At 41.6% G+C, this 24,723-nt stretch overlaps 1 protein-coding gene across 1 annotated transcript in view; it reads right to left on the reverse strand.

The window, feature by feature from the left end:
• Positions 1-24,723, reverse strand: part of SEMA5B (semaphorin 5B) — a 177,171-nt gene that overhangs the window by 116,448 nt on the left and 36,000 nt on the right. Inside the window, exon 2 of the mRNA XM_058809538.1 lies at positions 10,671-10,876. Coding sequence (XP_058665521.1) covers positions 10,671-10,824 — 154 coding nt within the window. The 5' untranslated portion in view covers positions 10,825-10,876. The remainder of the gene's footprint in view (positions 1-10,670; positions 10,877-24,723) is intronic.

A 24,723-nucleotide genomic window follows, 5' to 3' on the forward strand; every position in this document is an offset into this window, starting at 1 on the left:
CACAGTGCTGGGACCAGGATTACTCAGCTGCACAAAGCACAGCAAGCCAATTTTGAGGAGCTGGGTTTAAGGGGCTGATACAGAAGCTTTCCAAATCATTGGCAGTTTTCCGCTGTGTTTGACAGGTTTTGGATCACCTTCTGAAGATATGGTAAACCTGGTAATACTTGAATCTTCCTCTCCTCAAAAGCAACTGCTCCCCAGCTCACCCTCACTCTGTGTTTTGGAGGAAGGAAATATGTAAAGACTGAGCTGAGGGTTCCCTGTCTGAAGGACAGCATTCACTGCTTCATCTCACTTAAGCCCCTTGTCACTCCCATCCCAGCAGGCTGTAACAGCTTTGAGTGTCCAGCACACATCACACAAGAGCAGAGATGTTAAATGCCCAGGCCTTGAAATTGCAAAGCCATTGTAGGTGCATGGAGTGTGGCTACCCACAGTGCTATTCAACAACAGCTCTTGCAAAATAATTCTCAGCGAGGATTTCCAATTTGAAGCAAAAGAAACTAAACTGAACAGGACCAAGGATTCTTTGTGTAAAATGAGGGTATACCCATGAGCACAGGCTAACCATGCTCCTATCCTAGAACTGCATGGAAAAGCTTCAAAGAGATCATAAAAAGACCTTTTGTGAGATAAATTCAGAGGGTCCCCATTCCAGAAAAGATAACCTGAATCCCATACCTTATGTAAGGCTCTGTAAAACAGGCTGATTCAATAGCAAAAGTTTGTGCAATGAAGTAGAGCATACACAGCACTTTGGACCTGTCAGACTCAATGGCAATAAAGAAGTACCTGTTCTGCAGATACTCAGACCTACTTTTGTGCAGTGCTAACTTGATCACACATTGAATGCTTCCCTTACTGCCTCAGCATGGTCTCTTTTAAGTTCTCTTGACTCAGCTTACCAGTTCAGGACATGCCTAATTACTGTGTGTGAGTATTGGAGCACTCCTGGCAAGGCTCAGATGACAGCCATGACTCCTGTAACTTGTACAATATCCCCTTTTGGTTTGCTTCAGCCTTGGCACAGGGCAGATGATGTATAGTGATTAAACCACTTATTTTTATTTCAGACCACCCACTAGGCTGGAGGACTCTCAATATCGGATTTGAACCATGACCAAGAGATGCAAATCATATTGTAAAACAAGGAAAGGCCTCAGGCTCTCTTCTTGGTACAGACTGATGAAATGTCCCTTTTTCAGAATCAGACCTACCATCTCAGACCATCCTCTGCTTCAATTATCCTCACTGTTCAGAGCCTCTCCATGAAGTAGACAGTTGCCTGCTAAGACTGAGGCCACAGTTTCCATTGTATGTGGGCCCCTGACCAGACCCATCAGAGACAAGGCAAACAAGGCTGTAACCAAAGCTGAGAAAGCTAATGATTACCCAGCCATGCTATCACCTGTCTTCTCAAATGCTGCGAGTGTGGACATTTCCAAGAATGCATAGACGTTCCAATGAAATTACAGCATTATCTTTATTGGACTGACAATGAATCATATTTTAATATCAGCTTCATTTTAAATTTTAGCTCTCAGTTGTAGGTCACACCACAGGTTAGTGCAATAGACTGTGGACATTAACTTTTACTCCCACTTCATGCTGAGTTTTAAGAGTAGCCTCCACAATGCAAAACCACTCCACAATTTAGCAAATTTATCAGGGGAGGGAGAAATCTTTTGCTGCACGGGCAGAGCTGAGCAAACAAATGTGTCAGCACTCAGAGCTCAACTTTACTTATGAGGCCAAAAACTCAATCTGGCTTTACCCCAGAAGTCCTCCTACACATACATATCACCCTGCTGTCTTGTCTTCCCATCACCACCTCCACCTCATTGCTGGTATTCTTTCTTTCTTTCTTTAAACCCGATCCATTGAAATCTTTAATTGTACATTAAATATGTCCTCATCCCAACTGCTGCAATTTCCAGCGTCATTGTCTTCTCAAATCTCTGATCTCCACTCATAACTCTGAGGACTTAGAAGGCAGTTGACAGAATACACACCCTCCTACAAAATGGGCCAAACCAGCAGTTTCCTTCTCTCTCCCCTCAATACCTAAACCCACCTCAGATGTTCTTCCAGCTGTCTCAGTTTCATGGTTTCGTTCAGTTTACCCTTCTGACCCCATATTCACCTCTCCTCCCATGCCTGCTTTCTTTCCTAGCAGTCTTCACCTTCTAGACATGTTTCTACCTCATTTCCTGCCCACTGAAACAATTTTTCCTGTCTTGACCAACTACAAAGCTCCTTCTCAAATGAAAGAGCAATGAACTAACCCATGAGTGGTCTGTGAGTCCCTGTGATAGCAGCTTGCAGTGAGCCATTCCTTTTCCATGAGATCCAAGAGGCAAGAGTTGCTAATGTCCCTCTCCAAACTGTCCTAGAATATGTGGATAGGAGATGATGGGAAAAATAAAGAATAAGACTTTTTTCTCTTGGTCTTGTAAAAGAAGAAATATTCTTATCCCTCAGCTACCAAGGAACAGAACAGCACAGAAAAGGCTCTGGCTTTTATCATCCTGAAGGAAAAAAGTCCCCAAACCAAAGACTCAAGTCTTGCCTCCACAGAACCATAGGAATCCCAATAAAGATAGTAAAATTTAAAGATCTGGATGATTTTATGCCTTTTCTCCTTAGTGTCTACAACTTCTCTCTGAACTGATCTTGCTGAGCTTCTTCCACCCCAAGAGAGAGATGACAGCTGGAGACGTAGACATGGTCCCAAGAGCCCAATAGCACTGACACAGGAGTTCTCTGTCTTGAGCAAATCATGAAACTATTTAATGTCTCAGTGGTTCCAATTGTTAAACAGGTTTAGGGATACTGGCTGGTGCATCAAGGTGTAATTATCTGTAATGCATGTGATGTACAGCAGGCACTAAGTTTTGCATATTGCATACCAAGCATTTTGACTCTTTATTTCCTAAATTTTAATAATTTCTTTAAAACAAATGTTGCCAAATTGTTTTAATATGAAGAATAAATAATTTAGTCCAAACCAAATTTTTGCAAAAGTACAATTATAACTGCTTGTTTATTTACTTTTTATTATTAATATGGAACAGATGGCAAAACACACCAATATATGAGGAAGAACTCAGGGATTCAATCCCAGATAAAGCAAACACTAAATAGTAAACAGGAACTAGTGCTCATTTCCAGTATGGGACAGTGTGCTGGTTAATTGTCCTGGGGCCACCTCAAGGAAGGGTATTGAAGGACCGAGCAAATCACATTCCCAATTTGGCACATTTCTACATTGTGCAGCAGTTCTGTTCCATCAGAGAGGTCAGTCTCATCCCTCTCTGCTTCACTTGTGTTCCTTGTGGCCAATAAAGAGCAAGAGGGGATGCCACAGTGCTGCAAGAGTGGTGGATCTGAATGCGCATCCTTGAGAAATAAGCGAGTCCATTTGTCCTGCCTGAGATTTACAGGACCAAATGTGTGTTCCCACATAGCACAGGACTTTATGGAAAGAATAGATTTGGCTTTCCTCAGCTGGCTGCCAGCTGGAGCAAACACCACCCTGACACTTCCTCCTCTCCCCCAGAGCCTTGGCTGCAGCCCCACAGAGCACTGCACAGTGACATGTGGCCACAGCCCTGTGCCCCACCACCCGCTGGGGAAACTCGGCTGAGCAGTGCCACACACAGCCCCACTGTGAGCAAACCCAAAGACTTCTTGTTCTCCTGAGGATGTTGCAGAGTGTTCAAGTATTGTGATCTGTTGTTTACTGAGACAAGTCCTGCAGCTGTCACAGTCTCCCTCACTGAGAAAGATAAAGTGAGTGCTCATGCATCACTTGCAGCTTCCTATGACATTCTGATCAGTATAATCCCTCTCTTCAGACAAGAAAGCAACCTGCATCCTGGCTTCTACAACCACTGCAGTCCGATAGGGAAAAAAAAATCAACACCTCTTTGTCATTATTCAAGGATACCTCAGTCTCTCTTCCACACTTGGAGGCAATTTTTTTCACTATCCTTACAGCTACATGTCTAAATCAGCCACTTGTGCCAGCAGAGGTGGTGCTCAGGACAACCATTTTCACTAGTGAGGAGGTAGGATAAGGCAGAGAAAGCAGGGCTAAACTCTCCTTGAATTTTTCCTGCAGGTAACCAGATCTGCCAGAGAAGCAGAAGTGTCTGATTGTGGTGAACATCTGAAGCAGAAGGTGATCCTCCTTGCTGGCTAACCAAAGACTGAACTGGAGATGCCCAGTTTAATGCACAGTTTGTGCTGTGTAGCTGCCAGGACTCTTGTCTTCTGCAGACAAAATTCCCACCTTGAGGCAGTTAGAGCAAAGAAGGAGAGCACAGGCTGTAAATTCCTGAAAGGGTTTTGAAATTAGGTTGTTCTCATAAGAATCAGTGTTTTAAATTGGAAACTGGCTAATAATAAACAATCCCACTGACTTCAAGAAAAGTACATATTCAGAACCTGACTGAGATGACACTATCTGTGGGCTTTCCAGGGTGAACCCTGTATGATAAAACAAGAATATTTATTATGAGATTGCTAGTACTAAGGGAACTTTATCAAAACATAATGCCATCCTTGAATGGAAGGTTTTAGGAGAATGTGCTATGTTAACAGTCACCAGAAACAGATGTGCTAAATAAATGAGGTCTGCTGTACCACTGCTGTATCACAAACTTCTTCAGTTAGGGAACTATATTAAGTAAGATTTGAAATTGAAAATGAGGTCTCTCCAAGGGATGTCTTTGTTTGGACTGAACCACAGAAAAAGAAGATAAGCACTTTACTTTAGATTTCCACTTTGTTCTTTTTCTCTGATGTGTGCCCAAAATCCCAAAAAAAGGCTGCCCATCTCTATGTCCTAGATCCAGCCCCTGTGCCAAAGACAGGACCAGGCACATGCTGCTGTTAGCCTCAGTTATACCAGCAGTACCTCTGGAAAATATCAATCAGCTACTTTGTTGCTCACATGAGTTTTTCATGGCCTTGGTCCATGCAGAATGGTGACCTGAGTGCCTGTTCCTCCACACTCAGAGTCTACTCAGTCCTGCTGCTGAGGAAGCCTCCCTCTCATCAACACCACCACTCATGGTCACAGGCTGCTCCTTCCCTTGAGCTGTTGTACCTCTTTAGAGTTTTACCTTCCCTCACTCCCATATGTTAAGTTACTTGATCACTTCTGAATCTTCACTGCAAAATCTTCCTTTTCTCTCCTGCTTCTCATGATTCATTCCATCTAAAGCATTTTCTGAATGAAAGGCATTCTTCCAACCCTCCCTTTCTTCCTGAGGTCCCAAGAAACAGCACACTGAGTAATTTTTTCAATCAAATCTCATTGCTATTATTTGTGAAGTGCCTTGGACATCATTAATGAGGAAGTCTTAAAGAACTAGCATAATTACTGTTACAATTATTTTTTTGGAATAAAAAATATATTGAGAGCAGTTAGGTGTATTTTTCTGAAGTTTTGCTGAGAGCAATTATTTCCCTAACTACTGTATATTTATGGCTTTATCAGTCATAATTTTCAAACGAATTCTAAATCAAATCTAAATAAGATAGTTCTAGTTTCCATTTGCCACAGTTCTGTTTTTCAAGATTAAAAGTAAAATTGCTAAAAGCCTTGCTTAATGGAAACAAAATCCATACTGAAATGCACTGAAGGTCAAATATTCGGAAGCACCCACAGGATGCCACTAGTTTCCAGTTGAAGCTCCACCATTAGTTAATGTTTGGGCTCCCTGCATGGAGAACCAAGAGCAGCAAGGCTATGAGCTAGAAGACAATTCTCCCATAATGTATTGTGCCTTCCCTTATGCTTACATGCACCTTTAGTACTTCACCTCACAATCTTCATCCTTCTTTAACTAAAATTTTGGTTTGGATTGTCAAAATCTCACTTGCTCGAGAAAAGTGTATATCTTGACCAGAATTTCCTATGGGGCTTTCCCAGCTGGCCTTTGGAGGTGATGAATGCTAATGTGCTTTTTTCCCATCAGTATACAGTAAAGGCAATAATGTATTAGTGACCAATTCAACAACAGTGGGAGTGTTTGGTGAAATGTCAAGAACTTTCTACACAAATAAATCATACCTTATTATCCTTCAGCCCACAAAGTTAAAATAGCTTTTGCTTTCAATACAAGAAAACATTTAGCTGCTCCCCACAGGTTTCAGTGTTTGAAGCTGGACACATTTCTATAAAATGTTGTTTAAAGAAATAAAATATTGAGAAAATGCATAGCAAGCTACCTTCAAGTCACCTGAATCACATTTATCTGGTAGGAGGTAATAATTACAGACAGTCTGAAGTAAACTCCCAGATTTAAACACTCCCAAACTAAATCACTTTGAAAACCTGAGGCAACAGACAGAGCAACTTGTCTGCATCTAGGAGAGATTGAGGATTAGACAATGGATCACATGCCACACATTGAGAACTCACACTGGCCATGGTGGTACAGTCTGCAAAGCTGAGGTTTGCAGTCCTGAGGAGACCTAAGCTATTTAACCGAGTCCCCCTCTGTCCTGTGCCTCCATATGAGATCAGCTGAAGGGTTTTTACGGGTGAAGAAAGGCTGCAATTATTAAAGCAGGGACAAATTATGTTCTTCCAGCTTACCCTAACTGCCATGACCCAGGGGGGGAAGTCCTGAGAGACAGAACAGAGAAAAACCTGTGAAGTTATCATACTTTTTCCTGAGCATATTGATTTACTGGATGAAATTATTAAGAAAAAATAATGGAAAGAACTGCGAGTGGAAACCTGTCTACAACTCATTTCCAGTGAAGTTGTGAACATCCGAATGATTCACATAACACCGATGAGTTTGCAAAGTTTTAAGCACTTGGTAAACAAGATGAAGCCAAACACTCTGCTGCCATTACAAACATGAGTGCACATCCCTCATGGCTCTGGCTCTTGAAATAACAAACCTTATACAGGAAGGAAGATATAACATGGAAGATGTTTCTGGTTTTCCCAAAAGGCACATTACAAAGGAGCTCCAAATGTCTTTAAGGAATAGCAAGAATGTTTTATATCCAAGAAAGAGCTGTACAACAATGAATTATACTGCTGGCAACCAGGACAGTAGGACACAGGCACTGCCCAATTGGAAATGCAGGCACTGATCTATTGACAGTAAAACCCATACAGAAAAAACGAGAAATATGAACATGATTGACAAGAAGTAGAAACAAATTCTCTGGTGTTTGGCTTACCAGAGTGGACCACAGGGGAGCTGTGCTGGAATGACAAACTGTTTTGTGAAATGGGACTTGGAAGCATGTGTACACGCATGTATAAATAAAAAGGGATGCACTAAGAATACACTTGACTCGTTTCACCAAATTCTCAACTCACTGAAAAACAAACAAGCATGCAACATCCCTAATGTAGCTACCCACTAACAGTCAAATAGGTAGTAAGACCCAGAAACAGCCTCCTGGGAAGTAGAAGATCATTTTCTTATTGATCTAACAAGGGAAATCAAACTTTAACTGGATTTCCTATAAGCACAGAGTAGAACAATCTAATTATGAAAAGTCCAAACTGGGTATGTTATTATTGCTGGAACTGTACAATGAGCACCATTTATAAGCCCCAGGGAAACTGGGGCACTGTTGTGATAGTTTGGTACTGTCCAAACACACAGGACAGTGCTTGCAGCACAAAATTCCTGTTGTGTCCCTCAGGATCTCCATGCAGGCTGTGAGGATAAACCATTCAGCTCATGTTCCCTCCCCGCCCACATCTGTCCTGGCAGAGCAATGTTATTTTTAGAATTTAAAGTGTGTACATCTAGAACCAGAATGCATGCCCCTTGACTTGTCTAGGCCATTTTCTCTATGTCACATGTAATAGCACAAATAATTTTGGGAATGGAGTCTGTAAAGAAACATTTCTTCAGGTCTGAACACAGCTAAAGTAAAAGCATTTTACATACATATTAAGCATTTTACATACATATTATCCTTTCTGCTTAAATGGGTAGGACATATACTGGGTTCTATCTTTCTTACCCACTCTCATAGCAAGACAAAGAGATAGAAAGTCAATCAAACAGATGATTGGCTAGTGTGGATGAGATACAATAAGAACATAAAAATACAGAATTTCTCAGGAAATAAAGGGAAAATAGACAGAAAGAAGTTTTACTTGTATTCTTCTACAACAAGAACATTATCCAACTGGATGTTAAGAATATAATCTAGGGGTAAAGTATAATAAAAAGAGACTGAGCACAAGCAAAGTGGGAACTGAAGACTAGAGAACACAAAACACGGTATGGCATCCCATTTGTCTGGTGATGGGAAGCCTGGTTAGCAAGGTTGTGAAAAAGAAGTTATTCAACCCCTTTGTAACATAAACTGTTTTGTTAGCCTATTCATTCTGGCAGTAAATTAATGTACCCTGTATGACTGAATGGTCAGAGGCCTTATTATTATTGTGGCCCATCCACAGAAAATTGCTGGTGTAACATAATCCCTTCCCCTGGCAGCAGGAGCATCAGAAGGGCTCTGCTGGGGTCACTGTTTCAGTCATTACACACTCCCATTGTGTGCCAGGTTCTGATTCATGAGTCCATGCATCTGGAGAGCCACAGAGAGCCCCTGAGGCACACTGTTAAGCAGAGACATCCTCAAAGCCATCTGGGAACACCACATAAAATTTAGATTCCCCTACTTGTCTACCCTTGTAGCCTAAACCTGCATGTGCTGGCATAAGAACAGGGTATAGCTTTAAGAGAAATCAGATTATGATCTGAGATATGGTTTTGGACATGTGAGCTCTCTTCACCAGGCCTTATGTGCAGTGGACAAAAGGTGCCTTTAATTTAATTCCTACAGTGTATTTTCCAGCTGAGCTTTGCAGCAGAAAATACAAGATGAAACTGTATCATGAACAATCATAAGGAAACAGGTGCTGTGAAAAAACATAACTCTGAATCTAACTTGGGTTCAAGAATCTCAAATGATAATCTGGATCATTTTCTTGATGCATCTGCAATTTAAATCTTCCTTTTGCACAATTATCAGGTTCTAATTAACTCACCAGTTTTTGCCCTCTATCATTGAAAAAAGGAAGGGAAAAAGAGCAGTGAAAGAAGAGGACAGATTTTTTTTTTTTTCCCTGTGAAATATTCATGCCTTATTAAAACAAAGCAAACTGGCAGATTATGAGTGTGTTTACACAGACATCAATTCTGCAGAGTAGCACTCATATTGAGTGCCCACCAATTCCTCAACTTCAGGAATTGGGGCTTTTAATATTCCCTGCAGAATTATTTACCTCAGTGCAGGATTGCTGAGGCACATCCTCTAAACTCAAAGTTTGGTGCTCCTGGTTAATAGAGAGAGCAACACTTTCTCTCTTTTCTGTACCTAAATATTTTAATAACTTTTTTATTTACTGAATTGAATTTCACTGTTTTATAATAGCAAGGGCTTCTCCTTTTGGCCCTCCCCACTTAAAACAGATGGTTAGATTTATTTAGCAACTAAAATCAAGGTTTATTTGCCAGACCAAGGTTAGAGCCAGTGCTGTATCATATAGGCTCAAAGATTCTGCTAATTTATTTTAATCTACTTAAACCTTTAAGGCATGGATAATGGAAAACAGACAAGAAATCCCTTAAACTTTCCAAATTAAGAGACAAGAGTTTCCTCCTCTGTGAAGAATAGTAAAGCTCTCTAGAAGAACCCTGAAAGGTCAGCAAGGAAGCTTTTGACTACTTTCTTCCTGGAAACCCTATCTCAAAGGTCACAAAACCACAACTGAATTGCCTTTAGCAAAGAACCTAACTAGAGACACATTGCAAGGTACTCAATTGCCTTTAGCAAAGAATGTAACTGGAGATGCATTGCAGAGTCTTAAATGGGAGCCACAATCGATATTCCAACATTTCGGAGGAAACCATTTTTAGTAAGGAGACTCAGCAGCTGGTGATGCTGGCACACTGAGTTGAACACACTAGTCTGGAGTGAATTTTCAAATAATAGTGTTACCAATATAAAAATCTAGCTGTGGATAAGTGGACAGATTATCCAGACAACAATTGAGGTGTACATGACATGAATGTTCCTGGAAAATCTGAGTGGATAAGGACAAGAGAAGTCCCACGCTTCAAAGGAACAGGAAAAGAATTGGCCATTGCAACACAAAGGCTCCCTCTCACATTCAAGTTAAATGCTCAGATGAAGGACAGAAAAACTACTAGTCCAGGTGACAAATACATAACAAAACCAAACCAAACCAGGAATGCTACAAACAAAAGCACAGCCACTCCCTGCAATTTTAAATCAACTCGTTTCTCTTGCATTCAAGCGTGTCCAAATTCTCTATCACATTTCACTTATTAAGTGTCTGGCTCCAGCAAGCCAGGTGAGGCATTATTGAAACCAGTTAGAGAAAAGGAAACTGAAACACACTTTCAGCATGGCACAAGATTACAGGGGGCCTGTAACAGAGTAGAAAATTGAGATTCTTAGACCAGTAGTCCCAAAATGGCCTGGATTAAGTGACTGCTGTGAAACGTCAGAATTAAAACACTGTAAAGCATCAAAGGGAAAAGGATTCGTCAGGCCACTTCCCCTGGCCTGTGGATCAGAGTTGTAAGGAAAAACAGCACAGACTAAACCTAAATGGAATCTGGAACAGGAATAGAAGCTCTTACCTTCAAAAGCAATTGTGGGGTGTTCTTTCCTAACACATTGCTGATGTTCAGCTTCAGTGTATTCAGGTGCATTCTGTGATGCTGAGAGATGAAAAGCAAGAAGAAAAAGGCTCGGCAATGACAGGGAAATGGCCTTTAATCTTGAAAAAATCATGACTGAAGGGCGGCTGCAGATCTAGCTTCCAAGACAGGCCCACGGAGGATACCTGAAATACAAATAATTCCTCTTTCAGAAAGGTTCCACTTTCAGAAAGGCAAATGCTTGTCCAGAGTGTGTAACATGGGGAAGGGTGGAGTTCCCCTTTCCTACCAACCCTACTTGTGCTTAAGTACGTAAGGTAATATTCCACAAACAGCACAAAAAACCAAACCAAACCAACAAAAATAAAAAATAAAAAAACCCACCCCAATTTACAACCATAAAGAAGGGAAGTGCACAGCTCCCTAAACACCTATCTCTGTGTACCCTTGGGGTCTGTGTCTTATAAAGCACCTGGTCTGCAATGGCTGGCACCGACGACATGAAATTTCAACTATCCCAGGTGTAAATGTTTCCCCCAGTGTGGACAACTCCCTCCTCAATTTCAAAATGTGTCCATAGTAAATTCCCTGCTAAATTCAAGACCGTGCTAAGGAAAGGCCAACATCAGTCACCATGAAAACTCTGTTCTAACATGTGATTCATACATCTGACCACTGCTGCTTAAATTGTCTTGAAACAAAACAAGCCAGTATAAAGGTCTTGCCAGGAAAGTGCTAATTGAGGTAACATAAAAGTTAGAATAATCTGAAGGGGGAAATGGTGAGAAGTGAGTTGATTGCCTTCATTATTATGGGATGCTATAGCTCCCAGTCACAAGAGCTGAGGCAGAGCTCAAGAGGAGGAGCATCCACTCTCAGGCGAGGAGAGAGGAAAGTCATGCCTTTTCTACGTGAGCATTTTTAACAACAGTAGCAGTAAAGGCACAGCTCTAAAAATTCTCCCAGGCCTACCAGGCCTGAGGCAGAGGATGGAGGATTAATTAGCCCATGCCACAAGCTCCCCAAGATGATGCTGCAGCTTAAGAAAATCTGCATTGCTAAATTTAATCTTATTGATGTGCATAGTATATTTTCCTACGTGACTTTTTTCAACTATTGCAAGCACGTGTTTTCAAACAAATAGAGTCTCCTACCTTTAAATCTTACCTAGTGATAAAGCTAATTCTGATCAAATTCACACATAATGAGATTTTCAATTCCTGCAGATGTTATTCATAAAGTTAGTGTAACAGTCAACACCTGCAGTATCTGATACCTCTATATTTTTGTTTGGAGTCTCTAAAACACTTTCAGTGACTCAAAATGGGCAGGCTGATGGCAGGTAACATGAGGCACTCATGCACAATGACAGGATTGTGGCTTGGAGCAAACTCCAATATAGAGAACAATATTGTGACATCAAGGAGTTGAAAGAAACTTTTAAAGGTCTTCAGGCATCACAAGAGCAATAAGGGACTGCTTACACCAGAAATGGGAGGTTGGTTTGAAAAAATGGATCTTGTGTTTTATTCTTGACTGTATTTCTCTGTGATTTTAAACATGCATAAAGATGAGTTGCCGGTGCATCCATTCTGCACGTCCTCAGCAGCAGCTCCATACCTCTGACTGAAAATAGCATTGGCATTCAGGGCTCGGGGTAGTTCTAGGGACTTGGTTTCCCAACCAGTGTGAGTGAGACATTACAACATTTCACATTTTTTCCATCCCCATATACATGCAGATTTTATGCAGTGATATATAAAATCCCTTTCCAGCTCTCCAAAAGAGGTTCTACAGCACTTTACTACGGAGGGTGACTGTTTTGAAAAACACAGCAAATATAATGTTAAATTAAGAAATGGGACTGGCAGAAGGAAGAGATGTGAAATCATTTAGAGCTAAGGCCAGCACAGCATTAAGCACAAGCATACTGCAGGGTGTACACCACTGAGTACTGTGGCACCTCACATGATGGACATGTTGTATGAGCCACACGGTAATAAAAATTATTGATGATGAAGCTTCACATTATATTTTCAACCATTGGATTAAATGATCCTTTTTTTCCAGTAAAAATCCAGAAATGAAGCACAGCACAGAGATGTGAAGGCCAGGGAGATGCATTTTGTATAGCTTTCAGATGCACTTAAAGTCAAAGCCAAACTTTCCTGAGATAGGAGATGGTTGTTGTGGGAAATGCACAAAAGGCAAAAAGAACTTTTTCATTGTCAGATATCCTTGCTGGAAACTGGAAAAGACAGTCATAGAAATCTCACTTTATGCACGCTCTACTACTCCCAGTGCAGCCATTACTGGCTAATCCTAGAAAGAAGGTACTAAACTAGACAGACTTGTAGTCTGAGCCAATATGGCCATTTTCATGTACTAATCATCCAAACAATGATCTCAAGCTAGGTGAAAAAAAATCTTAAAACAAAGACACTTGATAATGTCCTATGCTCATGTGCAATCAGCAGATGAGTAAATTCAAGTTTCACACTCATTATGGTCATGAAATTATAAAAAGTTGCATACAGGGAAGCTTCATAGCATCCCACAGCCTATTCTGTGCCAAAGCAGAGTACATTTACTAGTGTTTTGTCTGGACTAGTTGTAAAATGTGCCAAGTATCTGGATTTCTGCCACTTTCCCTGGGAGATTTTACCACAGTCCAAGAGACTTCAGTGTTCCTTAGAAAGCTGTAACCAGTATTTGGGGTAAAGTTCCATCTTCTCTTCCTTATTGTAATAGGGAAATCCAAAGTGTGCATGAAAAGAATGGTTTTGAACTTGAAGCAGAAAGTAATAAATTACCAAACCAAGGTGAAAAAGGAACATGTAAAAAACTCATATCCTTCACTGTGTTCTGTACCTCCTACATCCAATTGCATTCATCAGATGTGTGGAGCATTTGTGTGCTGGAAAGTTGAGGAAAACCAGTGTCATGTGCAGCCCTGAGCTGGTGTGTAACTGGAGTCAGAGTCAGTGGGAAATGCCAGCTTGATCAAGGGCAACAGAAGTCAGAGCCCTAGAGCTGAACAATATTGAGACAGTGGATAACACTGAAAAATCTTAGTCCTTCAACCTGTCCTTTCCCAGGCTTCCTTGTTCACTTTTTCTCAGTATTTTAAGACTCTAACTTGGTAATTCCCAGCTGCAGCAAATTCATTTCCAAAGAGAACCCCACACTTCTAATATGAAGCAGTGCCATGTGCAAGCACAGGTCAACTGTATGCCAAAAGCAAGCTCATAACTGCCTGGGAGAGTCCAGCAGTTATGAAGTGTTTTAATGAAATGAAATGTTTTCATTTTACTGGAGGTGGCCAAATCCAAGCCTCCCATTTTGCCCAAGCTGCAGATTTTCCCTGTGAAGCCCGGAGTATGATCAGTGCTTAGGGCCAGTCTCCATCCAGATTGCTAAAATGCTGCACATCCCAAGCACAGCCCAGAGTATGGTGCTTTGCAGTGCTGGAACTTGCCCGGGCCTTAAGCCATTTAGATACAGTTAAATGCTATAAAAAGAGCTGTTCTTATTAGACTGTCTGCTCAGAATGGCTTAGGGCTCAAGAAACCAGTTGTCAAGGTTTCACTGCAGATGAGAGACGAGCTCAAATCCCTGGTTAAACTGAAATCTCAGACAGGACACATCATTTCAATTCTTTATTTGCTCATCTTGATGCGAGTTACCACCTTGGCTACTCTTCTCCCTGGTTCAATGCAGACACATTAAAAAGAGATTAAAATGTCCAAAAATATTATCTGTCCAAGTTTATCTGCCTTGTCCCTCATGAAAGCTGTCCTCTGAGCCTCTGCAAAGCCCCAAGGGCCAGTGATGGGGCAACTTTCTCCCCTTTTCTACTCCACCCAGTGAATCCCTACAGCCCTCTGACTGAAGAAGGTCAATAAATTCAGGCTACACTGGATTTGGTGACATTTGCTCCACAGTCAGATATTTTATAGAGCACCACTTCTGCCACCATCCTCTTGTCTCTTAAATCAGGCTATCTCAGCTCACTGGCCTCCCTGCCTGTAGTGGCAGTGGCAGGGGATGTGCAAAGAGCTGCTCCATCTGGGAAAGGCACGAGGTCTGCACACTCAGAGCACCTCCAAAGCTGAGATTTGCACCCCCAGTGCCTGTGTCAGCACAAACCCCTTCTGCCTGCCCACCTCCCAGCCAGGACATTCCATGGCAGCCCAGAGGGACAGGGTATAATTCTGCTTTGCCTTGTGGCTTCACCCCAGTGCAAGGGCAGCGTTCAGGGGATCGCCCACAGTCCCTCCCTTATTTATGGCCAGGGCATGAGTCTTTTCCAACTCACCCCGTATTGTATCATTGCAACTCCATTGATTTCACAGGAACTAATCCTGATTTACAGAGGGTAACTCAGATCAGGCCCCTTTTGACTAAAGCTTTGTGTCTGAAAGAAAAATACCTTCAATCAATCTTCAGGGCTTTAAAACAAAGCGCACTTTAAAAATGGCTGTACCAGGAATTCATATCCTGCTTTCCTCTGACTGTAACTATCATTTTGACTTAATAAAATGTGACAGTAAAGTTAAAGGATAAAAGAAAATGCTTCATCTTTCATTTTAAAGGAACGACATGCCTTTAAAAAAGACTAAAAAAGGAACCTCCTGCAAAAGCTTTAATTCTTCTGTTCAGGATCTTTTGTGATTGCCACAGTTATGGTTTTATTAGACTGGGATAGCAGAGGGAAGAGGTGCAATGGAAAGATGTGGACATTAAAATATTCTAAAAAGTATTGGAAGAATAAGGGAAATAAATATAAACATTGTAAAGAAAGACAGCTCAGAAATGTGGCTATGACAGGCTGGCACAGGCAGCTCTGCCCTAGAAAACAGCTCCAAGACCAACAAAACTATGGTCCTTTATTCATCTGATGCTCCTCACGCTTCTCTCCCTCTCCAGCTGGAATCCATCCCACCCAACTGGCTCCAAGGGTCATTCCACATTATCGAAGAAAAAGCACAGCTTTTCCCTCTGCCCCTGGCCACATGCACACACTCAGCCCTCAGCTGTGCCCATGGATCTGTCTTACAGCCAAAACATGCCATGCTGCACTTCATGTCCAGAGGTCAAATCTCATATGCACTGTTAGACTGGACTTGTGGACACTGAGCTTCTTTCACTTACTAACTTTGTGAGGCAAATCTATGGAAATGGTCAAACTCTGGCTGAGATGAGAATCTGTGAAGAGATTTTGTTTTGCTTTAATTAAACCACCCTACAGTGTTCAGAAGAATTGGTGAGCTCACTTTGGATTTCATGGCAGTTTATATGCCAAAGGCCTTGCTCTGGCTGTCACCAGGCTTGTGTGTACCCACCTTGTTCAGGGCTTCCCATGGCCTCAACTGCAACATCTATGAGTCTCACACTGATCTTGCTCTTACAACACCCCAGGAAGACAAAGTCACATTTTCACACATATAATCCAAGGGTTATCTTCACACCCCCCTGCAATTCAGCAGCAGGGTGCATCACAAGTGTGTGCAGGCAATATGCTGTCTTGTGGCAGAGCAGAAGCTTGAGCTCCATGCTGACCCCTCTCACAGCTCCTGCCTCACGGAGTCTGCAGGACACCACTGGCAGTATCACAGTGGGTTTTGTATCAGGAATAAAACACAGGTTTTATATTTGTATCAGGAATTGCAACACAGGTCAATTCATTGAAACTCTTCTGTTATCTAGATCTGTATAAATAATTCAGGTAACTCTTTGCAAGGGAGAAATCAGTTTTTCCTAATGTACTCTTTGGTTCATGGCTCATGAATCCTATATTGTAGCTAAATTGTAATAGTCTATACTTTGATGTTCTTAGGACTACATTCCACAAAAAATTGACAGGGCACTTGGGGGCCTTTTATTTCTAGGGCTCTTTCTGATTGCTGATCAAAGCCACCCAGGACTGGTCATGGTCTAAAACCAAGGCCACAAAATGCAATGGGATATTTTCATTCAGAATAGGCAACAGAGACAAAATTCTTAATAATGGTTTAGCACAAAATGAATTGGTTGTTGTCAGGCCACTTCTCTATGGACTGGTGTGGGCCCTCAGCAAACCATCAGCCACCACTTGGTTACTGGGCCTTAGTAGTGCAGTCCACTGTCACAAGGTCCTGGAAACAGAGCTGTTTCCTCACCTGTAGAGGAAGCACTCCAAAACAAGACCCTATTATAGAGAGATCCATTAAATAAGGCTGATTCAACAATAAAAGTCTGTGTAACAGCACAAAATATACTGTACCTCTGGGCTCCTGCCAAATCCAGTGAGCATAAATAAATACCTGCTCTGCTGACACTCAGACTTGCTTCTGAGTAGTGCTAACCTGACCACACATCAAGTGTGTCCCCAAGTGCTTCAAGAGGCTCCCCAGAGAGCTCTAGATCTTCTTTTTACAGGCTACATTTAATATAAAGACATGAGAGGCTTTGTTAGCATTTGTTTGGGGTATGAATTTAGCACTTGAGAAAAGGTGCCTCAGAGTCTGAAGTCGTGTGTTTATTCAAAGATTGTATTTGGCAATGAAGGCTCACACTCATTTATCTCCCTGGTGGTGTGCTGCCACTGTTTTCTAGAAAAGTGCCTCTACAGGGGGGATGGAAATATCTGCTATTTACTGTTCACAGCATGGCCTCTCTGAGAGATGTCACAATTTTGTCAAAGAATTACCAAATTTTGGTAATTCCCGGACCTGTACTGGCTATGGAATTATTTTTATGTGTTCCATCTGTGAAACATGGAGATGAAGGCAAAGCCTAACACAACAGCAGAATGTAATGGATGCTATGGTACTGAGCACAATTGCAGCTCAGACTCAACGTTTACTGGAGCCTAGCTCCAGAATCAGGAGACCCTGACTCCCTGTCAAAGTCTCCAGATCCTCAGCCAAAAAGAGGAAGAGTGTCCCAGGGCTCATGGGACTGCAGCAATAGCAGGAATAACTATTCCAGAGGCCCTGCCTGCAGCAGGGGAATGTGCACAGGGCTCAGCATCCCTTGCAGAGAAGTCACCTTTCTCACTGAACATGTGATTTGGAATCCCCTGCATGGGGGCTGTAAATTCAAGGTACCAGACATGCTGTTTACATACTACAAATCATCACCTGGCTGCAAGAGTTCTTTCTGGCTTGAGGTTTGGTACTCAACCCACAGCCTGATGCCTTAAGCCTGTAGCTGTTACAGAAACACCAACACAGCAGCTTTTTTTCAAGTTACTCCCCTACACAATGTAGTTGGCTTGTAAATGTGAAATTAGCAGAACCACAGTCCCCAGGACCACACTGCACAGCCACTGTCATTCCTACACGCTCTTGTACTTGACAGCCTGGAGACAATCCTCTATTTGCAGTGATTTCCAGACATGTGGGGCTCCTGCTCACAGACCTCCCCACTGCAGCTGTGAGGACACAATGCTGGAAACTGAGGCAGGACACAGATTTGTCACTCAGTCACTAGTATCTGCAGACAGTTTCAGACAGAGACAGAAAGAAGAATTAATCCCTCCTGAATTTTCAAAATGCTTTTGGTATGGGCTTATCCTTTGTCTCACAGTTTAATATGAAAACCATAAATGCTTTGAATTTTTTGACTTACTAAAGCATTAACCAATGTTTTACTGACACAATTTTTTTATTCAGCTCTAATTATAGGGTCTATTGCAGACATCCCTTGGAATGCTTAGAAAGGAAGTTCGTGACAATAGTTTCAAATTATATTAGACCTGACACAGGTTAGTGACTCACAAAGTTTCTCTCTTCAACACTGCGACGGCAATCTGGGGACAAGTACAATCCCCAGATTGTGCCCTGAAGATAAGCAATCCTGATAAACTATGTAGCAGTCACTGTGGTGCCCCTGTGTCCACAGAGCTGGGAAAACAACAGAAAGCAGAAATTAAAAAAAAAAAACAAACCACAAAAACAATAAACCACTTAATTTTCCTCTGACCTAAAGCAATCCCACAATTCAAGTGTCCAGAAGACAAACACCAAGCCATGAAATCATCACACCAACAAACCTTCCGCCTGAGAGTCAGCCATAACATATGGGCTGGCCTTTTCCAGAGGCTTGTTTTTCCTGTTAAAACCTCTGACACTACATCCAGCTTCTGCCATCCTCTTCTTTCTACTCCATCCAGCAAATCCTCTTGCATCACTGACACAGCCCCACATGCCAGAGTCAAAGGCAGTTGTTGCACATTGCAAACCCAACTCATCCCTCCCTGCAGCTCCTTCCTCCACTGCTGTGTTGGAAAAACAGGATGAGAAGAACATTTTCTTTCAATGCTTGCCCATGCAGGAGAGAGAAACCAGAGCTTGTTTGTTTTGTCAAAGATTTGTGATTACCCAGTGCCACATAACACATACTCATGGTTTAATTTTAACTCTAGGAGAAGAAGCATAAAGCATCCCTGTAGCACAACTCCAAGTTTCAGCCTGTTTGGAAACAAGAATATATTTTGCTGCATTGTCTTTTTGGCACAGCACGGCATCATTTATCATACAGAAACCTTTGGCTAGAAAGCATTCAGCCAGCCTCTATATGCCCCAAATGTGAACAGACAAAACAATAATTGTCAGCCAGAGTCTTTTTTTCTCCTGCCGTGCTCAGCTCTTCTCATACCTCTTGCAACAGCAGGTACCAGATGAGCTCTGTTAACTGTTCCCCTCACTGGAGCAGCAGGGCTGCTTTGCTCTACCCCAACTCTTGCACTGTATTTGGGACTCTGAAAAGCAGGATCTGCTCTTCCCAGATCCTCTTGGCTGCGGGGCAGCACTGAAGAACATACACAGCTCACAAATGACAGGGTATTACCGACTGCTGTGTATAAACAAAATGGGACTGATTCCCTATCTGCTGAAAACAACAGTGACATCAATTTTCCCATGAAAAATATATGGTGATCAACAGTTTCTGAAAAGACAGAGCTGAATTTCCCCCTCCTTCCACACACGCTATGCAACTTCTCTGATACCAGGAGTGTGGTACTGTGTTACCTGCTAACTGAAGCTCACCAGCTTCAGAACACAGGCATTACTATGCTGGGTCATGGAGACATCCTTTTAGAGCTTTTCTCTAAAAGAGTATTTAGGCAAAGGCAAAGTCAAGCAGGCCAGCTGACCTTCCAAAAGGCCTTGGCTGCTTTCTTTTAATGGACTGAACAGTTGTAATTTTCTCTGTCTGCAGATTTACTTTCACTAAACAGTACAGAGTCCCCATCCTGCAGCAGGACTCCCTAAATTCCCAAAGACATCACAGGGATCCAGGATTTAATGCAAATCCAATGATCTACAACTTAGCTAAGAAATTCCATTCTGGAACTGAAGGGAAGAATATCTGAGACTGAAAGCTGGGATCCTCCTCTGCACTTATGTTTTTGACCATGAGATGTCCGGCCAAGATTGAGTATCTGAATATTTTCCCACCAGGCAGGAGAAGCAGCCTGCCAGAGGACACCCCAGCCCTGGGGTGTCAGCTCTTAGCCTCAGAAATGCTTTAAAATACCCAAACAATCTCTCAGACAGAAACTTCGTCATCATCTTCCAGAGGCAGGGTCTGAGCAAGCATTTGGGAGCTGATATAATTTTAATACACTCTGAGGCCAGCCTTCCTAGAGAAGATGAATTATTTGTAATGAATTCCAATCACATGGTGCTTCAGCCCCCACACCTTCATTCCTGCATATATAACCAAATTAGTTTAGGAGATGTAAGCTATTCAGGGACTTAGCTGTTCAGTCTGGCCTTGGAGGAGTTGCTCTCATTATGGCTTTTATGCAAATTCTGTCCTCCAAATCTCTTCTGAATCAATTATTACTAGATTAATTTAAACATGTCCACCTGGGGTGCCTGTATATCATGTGCCTCATGTTAAAAAGTAAAAAGGAAGATAATGAATTCAGGAGGTGACTGAAACAGATTCCTGCTTTGTGGAAATGTGACCTTTTTGCATAATGTCATAAAAGAAAGAAGTTCCTTCAAGAAACATGGCAGATAGGGTCGTTCATTGGATCAGCTGGGCTTTCAATCACTCTTTGGAAATTAGCATGATACAATAAAAAATTAATAAGAAATTAAAAAAAATATCACTTTAATGCTCCAGACTATTAAAGTCTTTGATGGACTACTAATTGAAATGTAATGCTTAATTTTAAGCAATGCCATTTTATTAATGGTAAAAACTTGAATTAATGTCATTTACCAATGTTAATATTACAAATCCCCTGAGGGATAACAAAGCAATTATGTTATTCACAGAACCGAAAGGGGAAAAAAGATGTAATCTGTACATGACTGCACTAAGGCAGGAGAGACTGCTTCCATCTGCATTTCCTCTGCTGAGAAAGGGGGTTTGTTTGTTTTTTTGTGCAAAGAGGAGGGAGAGGAAGAGAAGAACTTGTGCTAAGTTAATTACTGCTGATTTTCAGGCACTTAATAGCTAGGAAATTATTCTGTTACTCAAACACCATACTGTGGGGATCCTGGAAAAATAATTTGGGATTGAGAAATTGATTACAAACCCTCCTTCTTGGAGGTCTCCCCTGTGTGTGCTTGGCTCCTAAACATGAACTAACAGCATTCACCTGACGGAAAAGCTTGATGCAAATATGCAGCCCCACCTGGCAGCAAATGGCTTTATGAAGCTGTGCTGGATTGTATCTGCCAGGGATCACCAAGGAGAACACCTTCTGCACTACTCAGTGCCCTCAATTTCATGTGAGGGCAGGTGCTTTTATTTTATATAGTTTAGCAAGTTCAGCATCTTGTCAGATCCACTGCTTGTACAGCAGGGGAGATGGGGTTAGACTTAATTAAAGAACCAAAACCAATGTTCTTGCTAACTGGCAGAAGTCACATTGCCCAGAGGGAGTAAGAACTTTGTATGGTGCTGGTATAATACTGCATTTACTCCAGAATAACCATGTTTGACATAAACCCTGGATTAACTATTTTTTTATTGTCTGGCTGATAATTCAGAGACAATGGGGAGATTCAGCAATTCAGACCATGAAGAATTCCCCAAAGAGCTACAAACCTTTTTATTGCTAAGAATCCCAAAGGCTTTTGATTTTTATTTACAAAAAGTGAAAGTACTGCAATGCACCTGACACACCATTGTCAAAATCCAAATGCCTCTTTCAATGTGCACTTTTCAATGCTACCAGTCAAATGTGTCACAAATTCACAAACAGTATTAACCCATGGGAAGAGATACAATAATTAATTTCCTCTGTTGCATGTAACATGACAATGCTTTGGTGTAAACCAGACTGAGGATGCTCAGGATATTCTTCTGAGATTGTCCTGCCAAGCACTTTTTAAAAATTAGTTTTCTTTGCAAAAAAACCAAAAGCATCAACACTAATTACTACCAGACTTCCTATTTATGTTGCACAGGATGTAAAACCTCAATGCCAACTCAAAATAAATCAACTGAACAAAAACAAACTAAGGCTATCAAGGGAGGGAGAATCTATGTCTAAACCTGGCTGGATGTAATAACAGGGATTCACACTTGGTGACTGGGACCAGGGTGTCTTTTTTTGTAGCCCAAGCACAGAACACCCAGGTGCCTCTTTATGTTTCTGTTCAGGATATAAATACAGCTGTAAAACACAACGAGATTTGGGGATTTTACTTAAATTGATATATTACTTAGCAATCATATTATAAATGGCAGAACAAACAAGGGGAAGAATTACTGCAAGGTTTCCACTCTGCTTACCAAAGAGGTCCTGCATGTGGCAGGCTTCAGTCTGTGGAACAGGTTATGCTCGAAAGCATGATAGCTTTTCTCACGCAAATTTGCAAATCATTGCATTTTCATCTCCCAGCAATGGTTCCTCTTACCTCTTGTCTCCCCCATCTCCTCAAAGAACAACATCAAATTTCCTTTGTATGTCACTCTTCCATTTTCTCTTCCAACTCCCCATTCCCGATTTAAAAACGAGAGAGGGGAAGCCACTGAAGACACCAAGGTCAAGGTGGAGCGAGACAAAGTCAAACTCATGCAATCATTTAACACCACACGCCATCAGGCCATTACAGAGACATGAGACATTATGGATTGCAGCTTAATAGATCGCAATAGAGGATGATGGGGGAGAGGAGAAGAGAAAAATGTTCCTTCTGGGCTGAGACTCGCTGATTAGAGTGTACGAGTGGGCAGGGGACAGCATTTGTGTTCATAAAGCTGAGCCTTACCTCTCGATATTAATGGACACACCATTGTCGCCAGACGCAATGTTTTGTTATTGCGTGATTAATTGAGAGTCACACGCAATGACATATTACAGGCAGGATAAAGCTGTCACTGCAAAGCAATCCTTCACAGTAATTCCTGCCAGTCTCTACAGTCTGAAATTGCATACCTCGTTACAGACGACCCCTCAAGCACAAATGCATTACATATCTTTATATAAATAACAGTGACTAACAACAGCAGTCTGAGGTAATCTCTGTGGAATATGAAATAGGGAAAAAGGTAAGGCAGAGAAATTGCCTTCAAATATTAGTAAGCTTGTCTGTGCTAATCCCCATCAAATGAACCATTTCTCTTTTCCTTTATAATAAAAACTGTTCCTGCTGGAGACACAGAAAGTATGATAAAAGGACATGTTGTGGCATAAATGACAACTAGAAGCCTTACTTCTTCAAAAGGCCACTAGTTCTAAATCTTAGAAACGTATCTTGATCAAGACTAATTAAACTTCGACACAGTCGCTTTATCACTTACTTAGGTCATTAAGTGTCAGTAACTGGTCCAGCTCACTTTTTTAAAGCCACCAGATCAAAGACTCTTTTACATTTCTTTTGGCAGCAGCAAGAAGATATCAAATCATTAATTTTCTCCATGCATTTTATTTCAGTCAGAATCACTGCATTCAAAATACAATGCAGGGAAAAAAATCTACATTGCTGAAGGGAAAGGACACAGCCCAGGAGAATACAAGTGCCCAGGAAAACCACTTTGCATCACTTATGCTCAATTATGACAAATTCCTGGCTATATTGCCAGGAGTGGCACACAGTTGCCTAATCTCCAGTTGGCATTCAGCATTTCCCATACCATTGGCCAATGGTCAGATCTGCTGCAGTGCTCTTTTCTTCCTGTCTGATTGCAGCCAATACCCCACAACTCGAGTGAGCAACATTTTAAAGATTCACTATTAGATAGGGAGGCATCAACCAAAACCAACAGAACCTTCTCTTTGGCAAGCTCTCCATTTCACACCACGACTGAGACACTGTTTTAAGCCATTTCAAGCTCAACTACTTGGACTTTCTGTTACCAACCACTTGTAAACTAAGGAAAAGTCATGCAAAGGTCTTTACCTGCTGAGAAGATGTTCTCTACCTCCTCAGAAGATAGGCTATTGCAGTCTCTCTTAAATCTGCCACTGACAGGAGCCAAGAGAAATGGGGATAGGAAAGCACAAAGCCTGGGCTGTCCTGTGGCCTGGAGGCAAATAGCAATCTCTGTCTTCACCTAACCCAACCAGAGCCCTGCAAGAGAGTAAATCTGTGTCCACTGGCCTTTTTCACAGCCCCTTAATGACCGTTAACTTTTTTCAGCCAGCCATTGATTCTAATGGCATGTGCATTCACACACAATAATACCTCAGACGGCCTTCATTAATTTACCATGCATAATTTCTCTGAAAGCTTTTGCCAATAGAATACCCCTAAACTGACTCACTAACTCATGAAGATAAAGCACTTTCTGTGTGAAACCATTATGCAGATGCACAGCATTCTACTCAAATAAGTTAAAAAGTAGGTATTGTTCAGTGTCTACCCATTTTTTGGACACAGCAAAGTACCAGGGCTTGAAAATGTAAAGCTGCTGCTGGAGTATCCGGTGTGACAATGAATATGTAAGATACTCCAGGCTGAAGAAAGAACAACAAGAAAAAAGGCAAATTATATGAAAAAGCCTTTCTGCTGAGAAGTTCCTGAAATCTTTTACAAATTTCAACAATGGGAAATCCTAAAAGTGAAAGGCTGTTAAA

This window comes from Ammospiza caudacuta, chromosome 8, assembly GCF_027887145.1.
Source record: "Ammospiza caudacuta isolate bAmmCau1 chromosome 8, bAmmCau1.pri, whole genome shotgun sequence".
In the NCBI taxonomy this organism is placed as follows: domain Eukaryota; kingdom Metazoa; phylum Chordata; class Aves; order Passeriformes; family Passerellidae; genus Ammospiza; species Ammospiza caudacuta.